General features: G+C 38.2%; 1 protein-coding gene and 1 pseudogene across 5 annotated transcripts in view; both read left to right on the forward strand.

Moving 5' to 3' along the window:
• The window catches only part of ECPAS (Ecm29 proteasome adaptor and scaffold), a 98,515-nt gene extending 81,945 nt beyond the window's left edge, over nt 1-16,570 (forward strand). For all 5 annotated transcript variants that reach the window (XM_068553826.1, XM_068553825.1, XM_068553827.1 and 2 more), the window contains 15 exons: nt 877-1,027; nt 2,935-3,000; nt 4,211-4,300; nt 5,391-5,457; nt 6,054-6,145; nt 6,225-6,291; nt 6,524-6,715; nt 7,351-7,559; nt 8,429-8,472; nt 8,569-8,761; nt 10,302-10,440; nt 12,373-12,478; nt 12,759-12,847; nt 14,773-14,844; nt 16,294-16,570. In XM_068553826.1, the coding sequence (XP_068409927.1) occupies nt 877-1,027; nt 2,935-3,000; nt 4,211-4,300; nt 5,391-5,457; nt 6,054-6,145; nt 6,225-6,291; nt 6,524-6,715; nt 7,351-7,559; nt 8,429-8,472; nt 8,569-8,761; nt 10,302-10,440; nt 12,373-12,478; nt 12,759-12,847; nt 14,773-14,844; nt 16,294-16,433 (1,717 nt within the window). In that variant the 3' untranslated portion in view covers nt 16,434-16,570. The remainder of the gene's footprint in view (nt 1-876; nt 1,028-2,934; nt 3,001-4,210; nt 4,301-5,390; nt 5,458-6,053; nt 6,146-6,224; nt 6,292-6,523; nt 6,716-7,350; nt 7,560-8,428; nt 8,473-8,568; nt 8,762-10,301; nt 10,441-12,372; nt 12,479-12,758; nt 12,848-14,772; nt 14,845-16,293) is intronic.
• A 2,785-nt stretch (nt 16,571-19,355) lies between these two features.
• On the forward strand, nt 19,356-20,326 carry LOC137770912 (small ribosomal subunit protein eS25-like; annotated as a pseudogene).
• Nucleotides 20,327-21,301: the final 975 nt, after the last annotated feature.

The raw sequence follows: 21,301 nt of genomic DNA on the forward strand, positions 1-21,301 counted from the left end.
ATAAGTGGCTCCTGAGTCCGCTGGTAAAGGCTGATGGGGGGAGCATTATAATGGATGGTTGGTTCATGCCGACCAAACTTGAACCTGCTGTTCACTCTTTAACAGCACAAAAAAAGACAAGCATCCTGATGTGATGAGAAAGGACATGTGCAGACCACCTGTGAAAGATTCTTGTTTTTAAAAAAATTGAACTGAACTTGATTTAGCCTGCAGATCTGTATAAGCTACAGAGGAACCTGTTAAGTGACACCATCAGAATACAAATCAATAGCTTAAAAAAAAGAGGATGGAGAGAGCACTGTTGAAAAAGATTCAAGAAATGCAGTAAATTGCAATGTGTAGATGGACTCTGGATTCGATTTCAGCAAACCAACTCTTACGGACACTTGTGAAACAATCAGGAAGTTTGGATATTAGATGATATGAAAAAAATTCTTAATATTTTTTAGGTGTGAAATGGTATTTTGATTATGATAAAAAGTCCGGGTCTCTTCATGATACATGCAGAAGTTTAGTTAGGGAATACGCTTCAAAATACTACAGTGGCAGGGGGAAAAGTATATGTATGGTGTGTATGTATGGTCGATGCCTAAGTGAGACAAAATTGGCCAAAGGTTGCTGATTGTTGAACTGGGTGGAGAACATACAGAATTGCATTTATGATTCTCTTTACTTTCATATATGTGTGAAAATTTCTATAATAAAAAGTAAAAACAAAAACCAAAAAAAAAAACAACACAGAGCTAAGACCAGGCTCCGTACCCAAGGGGGTATGTTCCTTAATGCAGTAAAGTGCAGGAGCTCCTCGTGATTAGACCTGTAGGGCTTCTTGCTTTTGTTAAAAGGACTCAGGAGTTGTGTTTTGTGTGTCTGTAGCATTAACACCCTCGTGAAGATCAGCAAAAGTGCAGGAGCCATGTTGAAACCACATGCACCAAAACTCATCCCAGCTCTGCTAGAATCCTTAAGTGTATTGGAGCCTCAAGTTCTCAATTATTTGAGTCTCCGGGCTACAGACCAAGAAAAGGTGAGTTGACAACACAGCCATATTGGTAATTATCATGAAGGGAGAGCCCTGTTAAGATACTCACCAGGCCTTCCAGGGTCCTTGTCTTTAGACAAACTCCATGGCTCAGATGATACTTTCACCACTCTTGAAATACCTCAGCTTCTATAACCACATGCCGTGTTTTCTTAGGGGGGGCGGAGAGGGCTCATACACTGTTATGTGAAGTGAATGAAAAATGACACTTCCGTCCAAAAAAATACATCAATACATTTATTTAGCACAGTTTTTTGTACATGTTTGTTTATTTTCTAGGGGTTGGGTCTACACCCTCAGAGTCCTTCTATGGACCATTCCTGCTCTGCAAATCAAGAGGATTTGTAGCTAGACTTTTGCATAGTCCAAATTAATTATTCTGCTTTTTAGGTATACTGTAGTTCCCTAGTCTCTGATCAGAGTTTTGTTTTGTTTTTTTAATTACAGATGAAACATATTTATTGTGAAAAGTTAAAACAACACAGAAGAGTAGAAAGTAATCCCCTAGGAGTCCCCTCTGCTGTGGCAGCACAGTATCATTTCCTGAGGAGTACTCACTGTCAGCAGTTTCCTGGGTCTTTTTTCAAATTCTTTTGTAGTCATAGGCTGCAAAATCAAACAAACATACTAATTTTAAAATAGAATCAGACTGCGAATATTGTTCTGCAACTTGATTTTTGTTTTTAACAAAATACCATGTGTATATATATATATATCTATTTCATTCTTTTTAGTGCATGCATAGTATTCTACAGTGAGATGATTTTGAAGTTTTGTGTGAGATTTTGTGGCATCAAAAGTTATGAATGTTCTGTTTTCTCCACATCTTTGCCAACATTGAATAATATCAGTCTGATAAGCAAGAATCTCATTATTCTAATTTAGTTTCCTATTATTAGTGTTGTCCATTGTCTTTTCGTATTGTGTCAGCCACTTATAAATATTTCTTCTGTGAGTTGTATGTTTCTACTCTATGTCTGTTTTTCACTTGTTTATGTTTTTACATTTGTCTTTATTAGAACTGTCAAACTCCTGTTACATGATTGTAAAAGTTTTCTCTCAGTTCACTATTTGGTTTTTAACTTACCTAAACTATTCTGTTCTAATCACTTACTCTGTTTTCCCTTTGCCTCTGATATTGCTGTTTCTTCTCCAGTCATCATTCTTTCCTCTTTCAGCAGTAATCTTGCCTTTCCTAGGTTCTCACCTACTAGGTGTTGAGAATTAGGAAAACGTAAATTCTACTCCAAACTTTGCAGCCCTAGGCAAGTGACTTTTGTATGCCTAATTTTTCTTACTTATTATGTCTGGGTAGTGTCAACCTCTCCTGTACCATAGTTGTTTGATTAAAATGCTATTGTATCAATAGATAGGAGGGTCCTTTATAAAGTTAAAACAATACATGTATAAAATTAAAAATCGTGTATTAGATAGAAAATTATTTAGTCTGTTTCTTTATTTAATGGAGGGAGAACCTGAGGCTCAAGAAGGCTGGATAACTTGCTCAGAGCCATACTATGTTCTTTTCTAACTGCAGTTAATTTCTAACTGTTGTCTGCATTTGTCACTTACGGTGAGATGCTGCCTCTACATATATATGGTTGAGTGTAGGACAAAAGAAATTATTTAGACTTGTGTTTGAATTTGTTGTATCTATATATTATTTTTTTAAATATTCCTTAATTTGTCAGTAAAGCCCAGTTTGAGTGTGTGGAGGTTCTTCTTTTATTTTGGCTGTGCCGTGTGCAGCTTGTGGGATCCTAGTTCCCTGACCAGGGATCGAACCCACGCCCTCAGCAGTGAAAACCGCAGAGTCCTAAGCACTGGGCTGCCAGGGAATTCCCTGGAGGTTCTTCTTAATTGATTGAATGTGCTTGCATTTGTGTTCTCAGGCTGCGATGGATAGTGCCCGACTCAGTGCTGCCAAATCCTCTCCCATGATGGAAACAATCAACATGGTAAGTGCCTCACGTAATGAGAACATTTACGTTTGCTTACCTTGGAGTGTAATTGTTCAAAGTCTTCAGGTTACATTAAATGAAGTAGAGGTTTAAGGGATGAGTCAAGGCAGCTGTTGTGACTCTAATTTTTTCTTAGTATAGTTCTTTTTTCTTTTCCTGTATTACTAAATGGAATACTTGCCACAATACTAGATTGCATTAGTCCAGATTTGTGTTACACAGGAGAACAATATATTAAAAGGTCTGCCTATAAATCTATATCTGTATATCTTTTGGGCTGTCTATTTAGAAAGTTCGGATACTTGTCTCTGCCTGAGCATTGTCTCTGGGAGGACCTAGGAAGGTGTAAGCTGGAGGTGTTAGTGAAGTAGGCAGCATAAAAGGTAGGGAGAGAGAACTGAGCAATGTTGGTAGGTTGTTCAGTTAAAGGAAGGGCATTTGCAGAAAAGAGCTGCTTGGCACCAAGTTTCGAAATTCCAATGTTTCTGGAATCGTGGGTTAAGAGTCTCTAAGGTCACAAAAGCCAACTCTGCTGTGCATTCTCTGGAGTGGTTAATTGAGAGCTTGTGAGCTACTGGAAATTGTTCTGATGGGCAGATCACAGGACTAGACAAGAGAAGAAGGAATTTTTTTAGTGCTTACTGGGGAACTATTACCAAAATTTGGTCTAAGGATGTCTTTGTTGGATTATGAGGGAAAAAGAAAGTTTAAAGAAATAGGAATAGTTAGCAAACACCTTATAGATATGCTCATCAGTAATAGAATATATGTCATTACATTTTCAAAAACATAGTATAGCAAATTCAGCTAAGAAGTCAACTTTAATAAGATGGCTTGATAGGGCAGGCCCACGGAAGAAGGTCAGTTTTAATCTAGGTCTTTTACACTAAACATGGATTGTTAAAGAAGAAGTAGGCCCAGAGAGACCCTCTCTTCTTGGGTGCTCATTATTTATTTTCTCCTTTATAAATCAATGTTTTTTATTATTTTTGTTTTGTTTTTAATGTTGATCCACTGATGAATGGTTTTCTTGTTTGTAGTATAATGATTTTAACATTGAAATTGGAGCAAAATCAAACCAGTGGTTTTTGCACTTCATGTCAAAACCAGTTGGGTACATAGTTGACATGGGCAGTTTTTAATTCAAGATGTGGTACTGACTTAATTATTTGCTAAGGTTAACTTTATATTTATTCTCTTCCAAAAGTGCCTGCAATATCTTGATGTGTCGGTGCTCGGTGAGCTAGTTCCTAGGTTATGTGAACTGATCAGAAGTGGTGTAGGTCTTGGAACTAAGGTAAGCAAGTGTATTTTTCACAAGAGGAATTTGCATCTTCATTAGTTTGGGCCACAAAAATAGAACAGCCGTCATGTGTGAAATTCATTTTTTTTCTTAAAACCTGACTTTATTTTATGTTAACTATTTTGTTTCTATGACTGCACTAATAACTTAAAACATGTAACTCATTCAGAATATAGAACATGTGACTTATATTCAGTAAACATTGTCATACTTTTTTAGTGGAATCATTTCTGTCCCCTGGTTGCCAGGTACATGCCCTCTGGGTCCTCGTTCATAATCAGTTATTAGTGGAAATGCTTATCCAGTTATCAAGTCATGGTTGCTTAAGGTGGTGATTAGCATTTGTCACAGAGGAATCAGCAGGTATTTAGATGGAAAAATGTCTTCCTTTCCAAGATTTTTCAAGGATCAGATCCCACGCCCTACACTTTGAAAACAAACAACTCACGTTTATTTCTCCTGACAAAATTAACATTTACTTCTATTTTAAAATTTTAGCATTTATAGATCAGGAGAAAGTTAAAAGTTGTCCGTAAGTTTACCACCCATAGGTAATTGCTGTTGATATTTCAAAATGTTTCCTTCTGGTCTCTTTCTGTGCATGTGTCTTCTACGATGTCCTCTCTAATGGCCATATACTCTCTTGTGTGGCTGAAACATCATTTATTTTAACCCATCAAGGAATACCTGATTTGTTTTCAGCTTTTTTGATACTAAACAAAGCACTGTGATGAATGGTTTTGGACACATCTGAAGCTGCTTCCTTTGGTTAAATTCCTAGAACTGGAAATGTTAGAACAAGCATGGACAAGATGACATGTTGCCCTCCCAAAAGATTGTACGAATCTCCTTCTCACTTGCAGTGTATGAGAGCAGTGTACACTTGCAGCAAGACCTCTGCAGGAAGTCTTGAAGGAAATCTTTGTGTTAATAATTTAAAATAAGAGTTTTACTCTTTCTAGATAGAATCTTGGAGGGGCTGTAAGGCTTTGTGTATTTCTTTAAATCTTTGACTCCTAAAACAAAGGGTTTCATAGAACATTGTGACGATCAAATTTAGACCTTTGCCTTTGTAACCCTGTAGGGAGGCTGTGCCAGTGTCATTGTGTCATTAACCACTCAGTGTCCCCAGGACCTAACACCTTACTCAGGTGAGTTTGTCAAAACCACTGGGGTGATGTTTTTGTATGGCCATGTCTTGTGTGACAAGGTTTTAAAAGGAAAAACAGTGATCATTCAGACATGCTTGTGATACCGTGTACTTTTTCTTCCCTCAAACTCTCCCACTTCTACCTTTATCTCTGTTTGCAAGAGGTACAGGATGATCAAGTTTAGCAAGTTTTTACTGTTTTATAAGTGTTTATTTCTTGGTGGTATAAGGAGGTGAGAGTATCTGCTATTCTGTACTGTATAAATGGTTTATTACCATTTATATTTAATTTTACATCAGCATTTTTCTTTTCTTGAATTGGCTCCTAGATGGGGCTGATGAACTTTATGTACCTAACTGTTGTTTTTACAACTGTCCCTATAATAGTCTAGATTAATTAATTAATAACAGATTAATTTTTAATTTTATACCAGGCAAAGAGAAGCAAATGGATATACAAATGTAACATGCAAGGGTTCTAGACTACTACGGAATAAGTCAGATATTAATTATAGGGTTAAGTTTGTTTTGGTCCTACGAACATAGCAGAGCATTTGGTCAGCCAAGTATCAGATTTTTCTTCTTTGTTTCCACTAGGTAAACTCATGAGTGCTTTGCTTAGTGGCCTGACAGATCGGAACAGTGTAATTCAGAAATCCTGTGCATTTGCCATGGGCCATTTAGTTCGGGTGAGTTGAATTTCTTACTCAGTTAAGTAAGTATACTTTGATAATTATGAAGAACTGACCAGGATTGTTTCTCTTCCAGACGTCACGGGATAGCAGCACAGAGAAACTCCTGCAGAAACTCAATGGCTGGTATATGGAGAAAGAAGGTACCTTTTTTTTTCCTACTTAAATTATTGTTAAGTTAGATGTAAACAACCTAATGAAACAATACAAATCAGGTCTTACCCTTTCTGATTTTATGTGGTTTGCTAGGAACATTTCTGATTGATTTTACTGGTTTGTTTTGCTGTGGTACAAGCCGAGCAATGGTCTGTTTTGATCAGTTACCCTTAAACACAGTAAGTGTCATAAAGATTGTTTTTTTCTGCTTCTCTTTAGAACCCATCTACAAGACCTCTTGTGCTCTGACTATTCATGCTATTGGACGGTACAGCCCTGATGTACTGAAGAACCATGCCAAAGAAGTTCTGCCTTTGGCATTCCTAGGCATGCATGAAATTGCTGATGAGGAGAAAGCAGAAAAAGAAGAATGTAATTTATGGACTGAAGTATGGCAGGAAAATGTACCTGGTTAGTAAACAGTGCCTGTGAATTAAACCTGTTTCTTAAGAACCACAGTTGAAATTTTTAACTCATATTTTTTTATTCATAGACTTCTGTAGTTACTTTCCCGGGACCTTAACAATGTGTGTCCCATTGGGTTCTCAGCCCATTCAAATTTCCAAGTTCTCAGGTTGGCGCTCAGAGCTCTTTTCTTTCCTCCCTCATTGCTGCCCATATGAGAGAATAGAAACTGCCCAAGCGAAGCAGAGCTTTGCTTATTTCAGTTGAGAATGAGCAGTGATTTTTGTGTTGCCTTGAGTATTATTTTAGAGTAGTGCTTCTCCACTCTGCTCTTCACCTTGACACGCGTTCATGGACGAGAGCCCTCCTGCGGACATATCCAGTTCATAACGTCCTGCTGTTGTAAAGATTTCTCACACCACCACCCACTTTCTCTCCCTTTCAGAGAGTAATGTGGTATAACCGTTGAGAATCACTGCTGTAGACTGATGGTCACTGATTTTTATTCCAGACTTAGAAAAGAAAAATCAGTTAGTTTATATATATATATATATATATATATATATATATATATATATATATATTTTTTTTTTTTTTTTTTTTTTTTGGTCACTTAAGAGTTGCTTTTAATTTTGCTTTAGGTTCCTTTGGTGGCATTCGGTTATACCTGCAGGAGTTGATTACTATCACCCAGAAGGCTTTACAGTCTCAGTCCTGGAAAATGAAAGCCCAGGGTGCAATTGCCATGGCATCAATTGCAAAACAAACCAGCTCCCTGGTACCTCCGTATCTGGGAATGATACTGACCGCATTACTGCAAGGCCTAGCTGGACGAACATGGGCAGGAAAGGTAAAGGAACCATTCATGCCCAGTTAAATTTAAGGTATCCTTAAAGGATTATGACTTCATCTTTCATTTTTCATTTTCTTTAAAAATTAGAATGTTGTTCTGTGGGACATCAGATGGGTTGTTTTTGTAAACCAGATTTCCTGGGCAGTTGGGAAGCTTTGGGTAAACTTTGCCTGATTAAATGTGATATTTCATCAAAGTATAACCCACGTGTCCTTGAATACTGCACAGTAGTGCTGGAGGTTGATTTTTATTTATCATGTTCAGCTTTCCGAGAGAAGTCTTAAACCAAGTGGTCACCCTTTTGTCCCTGTTGACCGCATGAACAGATCAGAATTTGGGCATATGTGAAATTGAGTAGCAAGGCAAGCTGTGTCTAAACCCCGGGCTGAGGATGCCCATCTCTGGGGCCTCTGAATTAGTAAAAGTCATTTTTTATACAAGGGTGATGGTAGGTTATACATAGTGACTACTCAGTGGGGAGCGCGAGACTGTGGCCTTATATACCGTCTGGTTGACGTGGTAGAAGCCAGTAGTGGCCAGTGCAGAACTGTAGACGAAGTACGGGGTCTAGGAGTCAGACACAGTTCTGATTCCATTGTTGACGCTTCTGCCTCTGTGACCTTGGGCAAGTTGGTTCTCCAGGCTTTATGAAATGGAGAGGAAGACAGTTACCCTGCTTCCGTGGTTTGGAGTAAAACTCTGTGGATGTGCTTGTTAAACAGTTAAGTGTGTCAAAGATATGGTGACTCTGGTTAATTTTTGTTGTCATAATTTTTAAAAATTTATGAGGTAATTATAGTCATGTACAGTGTATGTAAATGACACGTTTGCTTAATATAGTATTCCCTCATCTTTCAACCCTTTAGGAAGAACTGTTGAAAGCCATTGCCTGTGTGGTGACAGCTTGCAGGTAAATGTTCCTTCAGTGAAGATGCCATTTCTTAAACTGCACGTGAAAGCTGCAGCCTTTGTTAACTGTTGTGATGCTTTTGTATGGATCCTGCAGTGCAGAGCTGGAGAAGCCTGTGCCCAGTCAGCCTGGCGCCAGTGAAATCCTCCAGGCTGTTCTGAAGGAGTGTTGCAAAGAGAATCCCAAATACAAGATTGCAGCAATCAGCTGTGCAGGGGATGTCTTAAAGGCCACCAAAGAAGACAGATTCCAGGAGTTTGCTGACATTGTCATACCTCTCATCAAGAAGGTAATGATCGCCATATCCTTTCAGGTCTGGTTTATACTTAAAAAAATTAAAAAAAAAAAAGGAAAGAAAGAAGGAAAAGATTTTCCTGTGTCCTGTTTGCATATTTTAGTAGGATTCGTGTAGCTGCAAATAGCAGAAAAATCCCCACATATCATGGCTTCAAACAAGGTAGACGTTAGTCTCTCACAGAAGAGTTTAGGGAGTCTGGCTCTTTGCAGCTCCCAGCTCTGCCTTCCCTGGGGTGTGGCCATTGTCTTCATGGTCCACCGTGTATCTGCATTCCAGGTGGGTGATGGCAGAGGAGATGAAGAAAGGATGAAGGATCAAAGTAGGTATGTCAGTTCTCTCTTAAGGAGAGTTCCTGGAAGCTGCTACAGGGCCTTTTCACTTCTATCCCACTGGCCAGTGCTTAGCCGGGTGGCCACACCTGGCTGCAGGTGAGGCTGGGAATAGTAGTCTTCATTCTAGGTATCCGTTTCCCCTCCATGGGAGAAGGGTGGCTGTTTTTTGTTTTTTTAAAAAACAAAAGCGGAACGATGAGTTTATTGCAAGGGTTTCATCCTGCGAGCCGGGAACCTCAGGGCCATGGGAGCGGTGCGTTCCCGAGAGTGGTGTTGGAGTGGGCGGACAGTCCCTGTCTTGCTGCTGATGAGCTTTGCCTTGAAGGCATGTGCTGCAGCCACCCCGGGCACCCCAGAGTGAAGACAGACTCTGCCACGTGCTGGGGGACTTTGATCAAAAGCAGACTTTGGTTTCATTTGGAAAATGAAGTGCTCGTTTTTAAAGGTTGGGCACTGGTTCAAAGAAAGAAGAGTATGGTTTACCTATTTACTTTTTCGTGAAACATGAAAAATTTTAAATAGCATTCTCATTCTGTTTCTTGTATTGCTGCTAATTTGCTGTTGTAAAAAAGCTGTTTAAATAATTTCTGTTAAGAGGGAGGGGAAATGGGGATATATGTATTCATATGGCTGATTCACTTTGTTGTACAACAGAAACTAACACAGTATTGTGAAGCAATTATACTCCAATAAAGATTTGTAAAAAAAATAAAAACAGAAAAATAAATTCAAAGTAAAATAATTAACTCTCAGAAAAAAAATTTCTGTTACCTACATAGTGATAGTGTATGGATTTGGGAGCCTGTATCACCAGCTTGCTGGACAAGTCACTTCTCTGCCTGTTTCCATATCTTATTAAGAAGGAGTTTGGATTTAGATTATTACCAGGTTCTTCCTCCTTTAATTCCGTGATTCTAATGCAAGTCTTTTTTATGTTGTACTCAAAATACTACATATATGGTATTTTTTTCACTTTTTCCTACAGATTCCTTTAGAGGATTTCCGAAATTTATTGGAGAGGTGTAGTACTCCTGTTACAAAATCTTTTTACAAATAGAAAAACTCATGGTAGAGACTGTAGCATTTAATTCTTGGTTAACATTTCGTACTCTGGTACCCTGATTGTTTTAATAGTATGCCTGTAACTTTGAAGGAAAAAAAATTAAAATTTGCTTTCCTTTTTTTTTGACACGTCATAGAACTCACCTGAAAGCATTGGAGTCCAGACAACCAAAAATGAAGATGAGAATGAGAAGGAAAAGGAGCTCCAGCTGGAATCTCTGCTGGGAGCCTTTGAGGGCCTGGGCAAAGCCTGGCCCCGAAATGTGGAGACCCAACGTAAGCAGCAGAACCTGCATTTGAAGAAGTGCTGTGGCCAGGGGTTACTTCATGACAGCAAAGGTGTTCCGTGTGACGAGTTATAGCTGCTGTTTCTTGTAGAGCCTGACTGATTAACGGCGAGAATTATCCAGTATAAATTTTACTCCTACGTTGGCAGATAATCTCATTGACTGTTAGTTTTCTAGGGCTGCTGTAACACAGTACAACAGACTGGGTGACTTCAACCAGGGAACTGCATTTTCTCACAATTTTGGAGACTAGAAGTCTGAGATCAAGGTGTCAGCAGTGTTGGTTTCTTTTGAGCCCTGTCTCCTTGGCTTGTAAATGGCCATCCATGTCTCTGTGTCCAATACATTCTTATAAGGACACCAGTCGTCTTGGGTTAGGGCCCACCCTAATGGTCTCTTTAAAACCCTGTCTCCCAACTCAGTCACATTCTGAGGTACTTGGGGTTAGGATGTCAACATGTGAGTCTGTGGGACACAGCTCAGCCCATAACAACCATGATACATTTTATGTAGATGGTTTGACTATAAAAGGAATTCTTTTACTCTTCTTTATGGTGCTATATTCAGAGGAATCCACAGAACTTATTAGTGAGGTCTCTTCATCTCAAAATTAATGGCCTTGTTGCCAAATCTTCAATAAGCAAATGAAATCTCTATTTCCCTGAGAAACTTGAAACTTTCTGAGAGTTTTCCAGAATTGAACATATCTTTCCAAAGGGTTAAGTAAATAAAGAGTAAACCTTTACTGTTGGATTGGGTTGTAGTTAGTAGGAGTTCGCCTTGTGTTGGTTCCTGCACGGCATCCTACATCTTAATATTCATGAGTGTTATGAAAAGTATTGTTGACTGTGATTGGATGTTTCTAAAATCAGGCTTAAGATTGTCTTTGAGCCTTGCCATCCTTTGTGTGAACTTCAGAAAGTATATCTGCTATGTATAGGGAGGGTTTTCCAAAAGATACAGATTTGTAAGAGGTCTTATTTCTTGGTATTATGTTATGGACTGCAGTGGCAGTCCACTTATTTGACATCATTAGGACTACTAACTTCTGCTTGATAGGTAGAAGTTAAAGTCGGGAATTATATAAAAAGATGATACCTACGCAAAGCAGTTTTAGTATAAGGAACAGAAATGTACCTTTGCTGGATTGGTGATCACCTGGGGGAAGGGCCAGGGCCTTTGAGGATTTGGTCCACACTGGCTTCTCGTATACGTCTTACTCATAATGTATCATCTTCAGTTTCTGGTTTTGCTTCTTTACGGTGGAGAAAGAAATTACAGTCTCTTAGGAAGCAATTCAAGTGCAGAAGTTTAGATTTTTTTACCCTCATCCATCTTTACATTTGTGAACCGTAGTAAATTCTGCAGCATTTAAAAAATAACTCCTTTGTTGAGTTTTACACTCCTGTTTCATCACTTAGCATAATATTAATTATATAATTATAACAACAAGTGCAGTTGGCATAACAGGTTTGAATAAAGCACCGTTGACTCTTGTTAAGCTTACAACATGCAGAAGCTTGTGAGCCTCCAGAGTTCTGCTCTCTTTGGCTGTCACTCAGGGTGTTTTATGGGGAAAAGGCAGTGTGGTTTAGACTCTGTAGCAGTTCCTTAGAAAAGGATATTGCCTTGACAAAGAACACTTATGAACAGATATATAGGATTTTGGGGGGAGGGGGTGTTTCTGATCAGGGAAGTTTGTGGGAATTGGGCATAAAGTCATGCTGAAGTGTTTCCGAAATGTCATGGCTTTAATTAAAGGCATTTGTTATTTTAATTTTTCCTCTCCCCTTCTCTCTCTCTCTCTCCGTCTGTTCCTCTCTGTCCCTGTCTCTCTCTGTCTCTCTGTCTTCCCCTCACTTGCTCTGTCTCTTGCTCCTTCACATGCTCTGTCCTGCTCTGCCCCATTCTTTTTTTCCAGGTTGTTATCGTCAAGAGCTTTGCAAACTGATGTGTGAGCAGCTGAAACTCAGCACGTGGAAAGTGCAGCTGGGAGTCCTACAGTCAATGAATGCCTTTTTTCAGGGGTAATTTGCTTCATAGTTCAGTCATTTATTTCACCTTCCCCTACCCCTTAGCATTTTATATATAATCAGTGGATTTTTTTTTTTAACATCTTTATTGGAGTATAATTGCTTTACAACGCTGTGTTAGTTTCTGCTGCAGTGGAATTCTTTTAAATTTTAAAACTAAAAGCTAAAGTGACATCATAAAGCAATATATACGGATTGAAATTGTTTGTGCCAGAAGGGTTTTGGAATGTTTCTTAATAACTAGTATTTGTATCTTGCTTTCTGATTTGTACAGATTAATGCTTTTAGAAGAAGAACATGCAGATCCTGAGGCTCTGGCTGAAATTCTGCTTGAAACTTGTAAATCAATCACATATTCTTTAGGTGAGTGGTAAATTAACATAGATAAGGAGTGTTCATTTTAAAGCTCAAGGAGTTAAACTTCAAACATTCCCTGCCTTGTGCAAGGAACTAAATTTATGGAACAACTACTGAACTCTCCTATTTAATATACTCAATATGTGCCCCCAAACTGGAATGTATTAATCTGGAACTGTAATTTAGGATTTCAACACCTAGATTAGAAAAACCTTTGTGACCAGTATTTTTTAAAACCCTGTACTTGGAAATAATTTCAAACTTACAGAAAAGTTACAGTAATAATGCATGTAATACTTGTATATCCTTTACCCAAAGTCACCGGTTAACATTTTGCACCACTTACTTTATTATTTGTACTTCTGTATACATACTTTTTCCTCAACCATTTGAAAGTATATTGCTTACAATCTTGCCCCTTTCCTCCTAAATTCTTTAGTGTGCCTTCTTTTACGTACCAACTTTAGATAGTATAACATTGATGCAGTATTTTTTAACCATTCATATTCTGGGTTTTCAGTTGACTCAGTAATGTTCTTTATATAATTTTTTCCTCTCCTCCATTAAGGAATCCAGTCCGGAATCATTTAGTGAATTTAGTTGTCGTATCATTGTAGTCTCCTTTAATCTGGAACACTTCCTCAGCCTTTCTTTGTCTTATGTGACATTGACAATTTTGAAGAAAAGCCTCCCCCTCCCCCCATTTAAAACTACAATGTTTCTCATTTGGTGTTTGTCTGATGTTTCCTTGTGATGAGATCCAGGTTATGAATTCCCAGTAGGGCTGCTCTATAAGTGATGTTATGTCCTCTCACATCAAGAGGCACACAGTGTCCACCTGCCCTCATTGGCTGCATTAATTTTGATTCCCTGGTCAAGGTACTACTCAGTTTCCTCTGCTGTATGGTTACTATTTTTCCCCCTTCTGTCTGATAAGCAGCCTGTGGAAACACACTTTAAGACCATTCAGATAACCTGCTCCTCTTCAAAGTATCTCCTTTGGACTTAACATGCATTGATGGGTTTTTCCTGAACCAGCTTTTACTAAGACGATTTTCCAACTCTAGCACTTCTTCCACATTTACCATTTGACAGTTGGCATCCTCCCATAAGCAAGGTCCCTCCCTCTCTCGAACTCTTTATTTATCAATTATCCATATTGATTCATGGATTCCTTTATTTTCCCCTTTGTTTATAATTATTTTCCTTAATTAATTTGTTGCTCAAATTATCCCAGATTTGGCCAGTGGAAGCCTCTTCGAGCTGTCTCCTGTGTCCTGTTGCTGGCTCGCAACCATTCTTTTAAGCGTTTGCGTACTTCGTAGCATGACAGCCTGTTATAAGCTCATCTTTTGCTTCCTTTGTCTCGGGTCTGGTTGTGTGTTAGTTTTTTCAGTAAACAGTTTCACTGTGAACTAGCTGCTGTGTCTAGAGTATACACCAAGGAAGCATATTTCAGTTGTGATTCTTGGAGGTAGCCGCATGCTTTTGGATAAATAACTGGCAGCTGAGAAACTAGTCTTCACAGGGTTGGGTCGCAGCCAGGTGTCCCTAAGTTGGCCTTACCCCTGGGTGATGTAATGTTCTTTGGTAAAATGAAGAGGTCATGCAAACCTAAAGACCTTTCTTAGGTATCCTGTGAAGTCGGCTTCTAAAATGGGTCCTTTAAATATTGCCATTTGTTGTGGAGATTGGTATATTTGGTATGTTTGACAGCTTTTTTTTTTAAGTTAAGGAATGTGGACATATAGCACATTTCAAGTATTTGATGATAATTGGCTAAGGGAAGCTTACTTAGGAGCACGTGTATCTTTCCCTGAATTTATAATTTCTGAACATCTTTCTTTTGGTAACACCAACTTAATCTTAGATGTTCTGTTTGTAAGGCATATATAAAACAAATAATGTGAACTATTTGATTTTCTTCTTAGAAAATAAGACCTACTCATCTGTGAGAACAGAAGCTTTATCTGTGTTAGAATTGCTGCTTAAAAAACTTGAAGGTGAGTTCTTGATACTTCTCATTGGAGGACCGGAAAGCCAGGAGACTTTATGGCATATGTTTTTGGAATTTTTTTTATTTTCTGTTGTTGTTTTTAATAAGCATATACTCCAAAATGTAAATTAATATATTTGTACATGGAAGTGGAATATGCATAGCTAAAACCTTCCAATTTTATGAAGTGTTAAATTTGGTACTCTTTTATTTTATATACTTTTAATGCATTATGAAGCTATGGTTATCTCAATGAAGTTTTGGTTTCCATTGTGAATCTTGAGTTAATCTTGGTTAATTACAGCAAGAGGCTGACAGTGGCAGAACAGAGCTCACTATACGCATGTAAATAAACAATGACACTGAAAAGTGGAGTTAGGAGAACATTTAACAATTATCCACCTGAGTCATCGAATTTGATAGCAGTTTTCTTAATCCTATTTTTTTTTTCTGTTTTCCTTTCTTTAAACCGTCTTGCAAAGAAGCAGATTTCGTCTAATGGTCTGTTCTATCACTGGTAAAAGAAGACTGTTAGCATTTTCTCCAGTGGTGTATCTGTTACTGATTTCAAAAGGAGGCCTCTTTTCGTTTTTCATTTTCCTCTTTTTATTATTTTAACCACGTGGATGAAGAATGGGGAATATGGAACACTTTTCTCTAGAGCATTGTGTATCTGCTGTTTCTCCTTCTGTCTCTCTGTTTGCTTAGCAATTCAAGCACCTCTGTCAGGGCTCCATGAAACAGGCCGTTTAGACTCAGCGACACTACACGTCTCATAATCCCTTTTTTCCTTGTTGAAGTAGAAGAGCTAGACACTTAGATATATCTCTGAATTCTCACAGTTTGCCAAATATGTATGAATATATTCTAGATGAGGAAAATGAAGCTCAACAGTGAAATAACTTGCCTGAAACCACATTGCCAGAAAGTATCAGAACCTCATAAACAAGATTTAGGATCTGATGTACTTTATGAATTTCTAATATTTTGAGTATGCCTGTAGTTCTCTGATGCTTTTCTTAAAGGAGTAATAAAGTGTCATCTGTTCGAACTGTCTTTGCAGTTATGAAATTTATTGAGGATTTTTTTTTTACTGAGCATATCTTACAAAGATATATTCAGCTCAATTGCTGAAATAGCTTTTTTGTTACTGTGTGCCCTGCCTCAGTACTTCCTGCTTCCCAGTTGGCTTCAGGCTCCCTTCATTCTCTTTGTCCCACCGGCTCTGGGGACAGAGGATGAAACTCCCTGATTGGCCCTCAGGTTATTGTCAGTAATTAGGTTTGGAGACAACTCTTAAACCTGTGATCATTATATACAGAACTGTTACCACGGGGTTGCTTTGCATTTATCTTGGGGATAGGATATGTGGAAGAAAAGCAGAAAGAATAGTTTTGGATTCTCTGCTTGCTTCTTCTATAAGGATTCTTTTGTTGTTCTTTCTCTTTCCATTCAGAATCTAAACAGTGGGAAAGTTTGACATCTGAATGCAGAGTGCTCCTGATTGAGTCTTTAGCAACTATGGAGACAGACAGCAGACCTGAGCTGCAGGAGAAAGCATCGTTACTGAAGAAAACACTTGAAAATCTGGAATAAATTAGAAGGGGAAGAAACAAACAAGTGCCATGTTCATTGGGGGTTGAAATGGTGGTATTCTTTGTGGGGAAAAGTAAAGATTAATCTGTAGCATGCATCATTCCTTGGCTGAAATAAAAAAAAAAAAATGCCTTAAATTTTGTTCCTTATTAGCTTTATTTTACTTGATGTTTTAAAAGTATCTGGGCTGAATAAGCTAAATGGAACCTTGGATATTTGAGAGGTGGTTATAGGTGAAACTGACAGAAATAGCTGTTGAAAGAGTTAAAGCTGTTGTTAAAGGAATAGACAAAGTTGCAGAAGAAGCTGCATAAAAATCTTAGAACTGCATCCAAATTTTAAAAAGTTATTTCAGGAAGGGGCTGTATCAACTACTTAGTTTAACCCCCTTCTTTACACCTGAAGAAACAGGTTATGAGATGACGTAGCTTCCTTTCAGAGGCCTGTGCCGAGGCTGGAACCTGGGTAATGGATGACCTGCCCAGGACACTTTCTTTTACAACCTGCTGCTAATCAGTGCTAACCCTGGCCTACCTGAGAAACTCCCAAGATGAGATGGTACAGCAGTCCTGGCACCAGAACTGAACTGACCCATTATGTAAGCACCACTGGATTCTTGCAATTCAGAAGTTGAACATTGTCTTGTCATTTGTTTAGATGATTGGTTTTTAGAAAATGATTATCTACCAACCTTACAGGTTGAGATGGAGGGAAAATTGGGTCTCCATGTAATCGTCCTCCTTTTATAAGCAGATGAAGGTAGATTAGGACAAGATTGTTCATTTTGTCTGTTATGTATTTTGCAAAACACAAACCAACAACGAAATCGTGACTGCTTAGTTTAGACCATTTATAATCTCAAAACTGTAAAGACAAATTAAAATTTTCTACCCGCTTTTATGCTAACAGTCACGACTATGGGATAGAAAGGAAAACATTTTACTTAGCCATCTGTGAATAACCTGATACCATTCAAAGTAAATAATTGCAGCTAGGGTTTCTTCCTTTCCTTATGCTGCTCAGGCCCCTGCCTAAGGAAGGATGTAGGGTAAGGGGAAAAAGCAAATTTAACATAAGTGTTTATTAAAGTAAAAGGAGAACTCTCTAGCTCACCTTGGATTCCAAGCACAAAATTGGCTTACACTCAATACTGACCCCATGCTGATAGTAACACCAGGGTGGAAACTCCGTGTTGTTATTTTTTGTGGTCTCTATTAACCAAAGTATTTAAAATTTTCTTGACTGTGACCCATAGTAAAACTTTTTTCATCATGACCCAGAACAGTGTGTGTGGGGTGGAGGGGAGGGAGGGAGGGAGGGAGAGAGAAACAAAGAATGAATATAAAATCTTTAACTGAAATAAAATGTTTTGTGAAATGGTACATACTATGTGTGATCTGCTTTGATCCCTCCCCGCCAACTCCCCACCACCGTTTTGAATGCTCTTTCAGACCCACTAAATTCACTTCCTGACTCATAAATGGGTTGTTACTCACAGTTTGAAAAACACTGCCATAGATAGTACCTAAACCTAGCTGCATATGCTATGTTCTGGGGTTGCTTCTGTTTGGAAAAGGGGTTTACAAATGACAATTTAAGTGTTTATTAGCAAAACATCCTCTTAGCTGGTGCTGAATATAATTGTGAGTTTTAGTAGCATCATGAATTTTAGGTAAACTATCGTGGACTTCCACTTGAGAGTGGTGTTTGCTTGGGGAAAAAAAATCAACTCTGGGTGTTTTTCAGAAAGCTTGCGTCCTTATAGGACTTGGTGTTTTCCAGATCTGTATTTCCCCCTCCATGAAGTGCTCTCTGACTTTCATTTACAGTACCTGGGATACTCTTCCTAGGCAAGAGTGCCATGTAGGTCAGGTATTGTTGGAAGGTAAGAGTGTAAGGGCAAGAACTGTGCTCTTGGCCCGTATCAAGTTTAAAACCTCATCAGATTTTATGCTTTTTAAACTTTTTGTTATTCAATATTGGGAATTTCCCATGGTGCTGAGAGAGGTGCTAAGATACTTGAACCTTAGTGCTTAGTGCTGTTGAATTAATTTGTTTTAGTTTTCTAAGCACGTTTCTAAGTTTTACACTTAACTGCCTTCATCTTGACCAGCCAAGTCATTTGTACAACTAGTAACATTAACCATGGTCTCCCAATGCAGCTTGTGTTGGTGTGCATGGGCACACATATTTATTTAAAAGAGTTAATAACTGAGAGTTTGTCATTGTGGAATGTTGATATTAGTGAACAAATGGCAAAAGGACCCGTGAACATTTATATCTTTGGCCTTCATTTCCCAAAGCTACGTGGAACAGATTTTTACTATTTTTTTCCCTAGGAATATTCAGTGCTACTTGTCATATAGGCAACTGATTTAGAGAGTCTACTGAATTCCTTATTCCTGGAATATATTTCGTCACACTAGATAGATCATCACAAATTTATTGATATGTGAAAAGGAGGCACCTGAAATTTGGCAATTGGAAATCAAAACAAAGTATAAAATTGTCTTTTTTGGTGATAAAGAGCAGCCATTTCTTTAATTAATGTTTGTGTCTAATTTACAATTGCCGGTGTGTCTGCCTGTAATACAGTGTACCTGCACAATAAAACTGATTGCCACCAAATCCCCATTGCTTTACCCTTCCATCTTTTACTTGTGTATTCACTAATGAGAAAAGAAAAAAAGATGTGACCTTGTTGGTCTGTGCTCTAGTAGCATTTGCACTGTGTGAACACTGTCTGCCCGTTGGGGGAAGTTTCTATCTGCTGCTGCCACAATATATTCATGCTGCTTGTGAAGTACAGGGAGTTATTTTGACATTGGCACTCATTGTAATGTACAAACTGTTGTTAAATGGATGTATATGTAACAGATTTTTGTATTTTATATGCAAAGTCTTCACAGAATCCTCTGCAATATGTACTATAAGCTAGCTAAGCATGTGGTAGTCTTGAAAGGAAAAATCCTTCCCATGCCCAAGAAGATATTAAGTGGTAAATAAAAGCTGCATGATCAGTTCTTTGAAGTGGTGCATTAATTTTTACTGGTTCTCTGGGAAAATAGTTAACTTCCAAGGCAGTGCCTGGTTATACTTTGAAGACCAAAAAAAGCCCTACTGCCTGCAGTATTCTGAGCTACTTCTACCAAGCAGAAATTGTTGGCTTAAGTGTCTGGGAGTTCCAAGGCAAAACACAAACAGAGACAAGGCACCTGAATAATTGCTGTTAAATGCTTGGAGAGAAGCAATCATTGAAAGATTGGAGTTTTTGATATAGGTAATCCCTGATGAACACATAGAAACAACAAGCAGATCTGCTTTTGATTAAGATTAACATACATGGCTATGCACATAAAATATCAGAGCTATAGGTACATCCTATGTTGTAAATAGCCAAACAGATTCTAGGCTGTGGCTTTTTGTCCGACATCTTAGCGAGGCGCAGTGGTAACAGCTGCTCTCCCGGCTTCGCTGTGTCGCCCAAGAATGACAAGAAGAAGAAGGATGCTGGAAAGTCAGCCAAGAAAGACAAAGACCCAGTGAACAAATCTGGGGGCAAGGCCAAAAAGAAGAAGTGGTCCAAAGGCAAAGTTCGGGACAAGCTCAATAACCTAGTCTTGTTTGACAAAGCAACGTAAGACAAACTCTAAAGAAGTACCCAACTATAAGCTTATAACTCCAGCTGCCGTCCCTGAGATAACTGAAGGTTTGTGGTTCCCTGGCCAGGGCAGCCCTTCAGGAGCTCCTTAGTAAAGGACTTACTAAACTGGTTTCAAAGCACAGAGCTCAAGTAATTTACACCAGAAATACCAAGGGTGGAGATGCTCCAGCTGCTGATGAAGATGCGTGAATAGGTCCCACCAACTGTATATTTTGAAAAATAAAACTTTATTAAAAAAATTTTTTTTAGTCTGTGGAAGATATGCTTCAAGGGTAAAGGTACCTTGCTTTTTCTCGTAGCAGCTAAAAAGCCTAAGCTGCTCCCTTTCTTCTATGCTTTTCCTCCTTTTTCCCTTCAAGCTAGTACCAGATTATTTGATTAGAATAACAATTGGTTTTTAAAAAGTGGAAAACCCACAACTAGAAATATGAAAATCACTAAAGGAAAAATCTTATTGGTAAAGGCAAATATACAGTGAAGATAGTAAATCAACCATGTATAAAGCTAGTATGAGCGTTAAAAGATAAAAGTCATAAAATCATCTATATCCACAATAAGTTGAGGGATACACAAAACTAAAATATGATGTCAAAAATAGTAAACGTGATTAGCTCTAGTAGTTTTCTGGTAGCATCTTTATTATAAAGCAGAATCTAACACACCATTGTAAAGCAATTATACTCCAATAAAGATGTTAAAAAAAAAAAAGTGGAGGGGGGTAAAAATGCAAGGATGTTAAAATGCATTCCAACTTAAGGGATCTGCAACTTAATCACATATATATATATATACAGATTGCTATATATAAACCTCATAATAACCATAAACCAAAAATCTATAATAGATACACAGAAAAGAGAAAGAAATCCAGGCATAATACTAAAGATAGTCATCAAATCACAAGGGAAGAGAGCAAAAGAAAAAAAAAGGAACAAGAAAGCTACAAAGACAACCCCCAAACAACAAAATGTCAAAAGTATATACCCATCAATAATTACTTTAAATGGACTAAATGCTCCAATCGGAAGACACAGAGTGACTATATATATGTTGCCTACAAGAGACGCCAGATCTAAAGATGCACACAGACTGAAAATGAGGGAATGGAAAGAGGTATTCCATGCATGTGGAAACGAAAAGAAAACTGGAGTAGCAATAGTTACATCAGAAAAATTGACTTTAAAACAAAGACTGTGACAAGAGA

This window comes from Eschrichtius robustus, chromosome 10 (assembly GCF_028021215.1).
Source record: "Eschrichtius robustus isolate mEscRob2 chromosome 10, mEscRob2.pri, whole genome shotgun sequence".
Lineage (NCBI taxonomy): Eukaryota > Metazoa > Chordata > Mammalia > Artiodactyla > Eschrichtiidae > Eschrichtius > Eschrichtius robustus.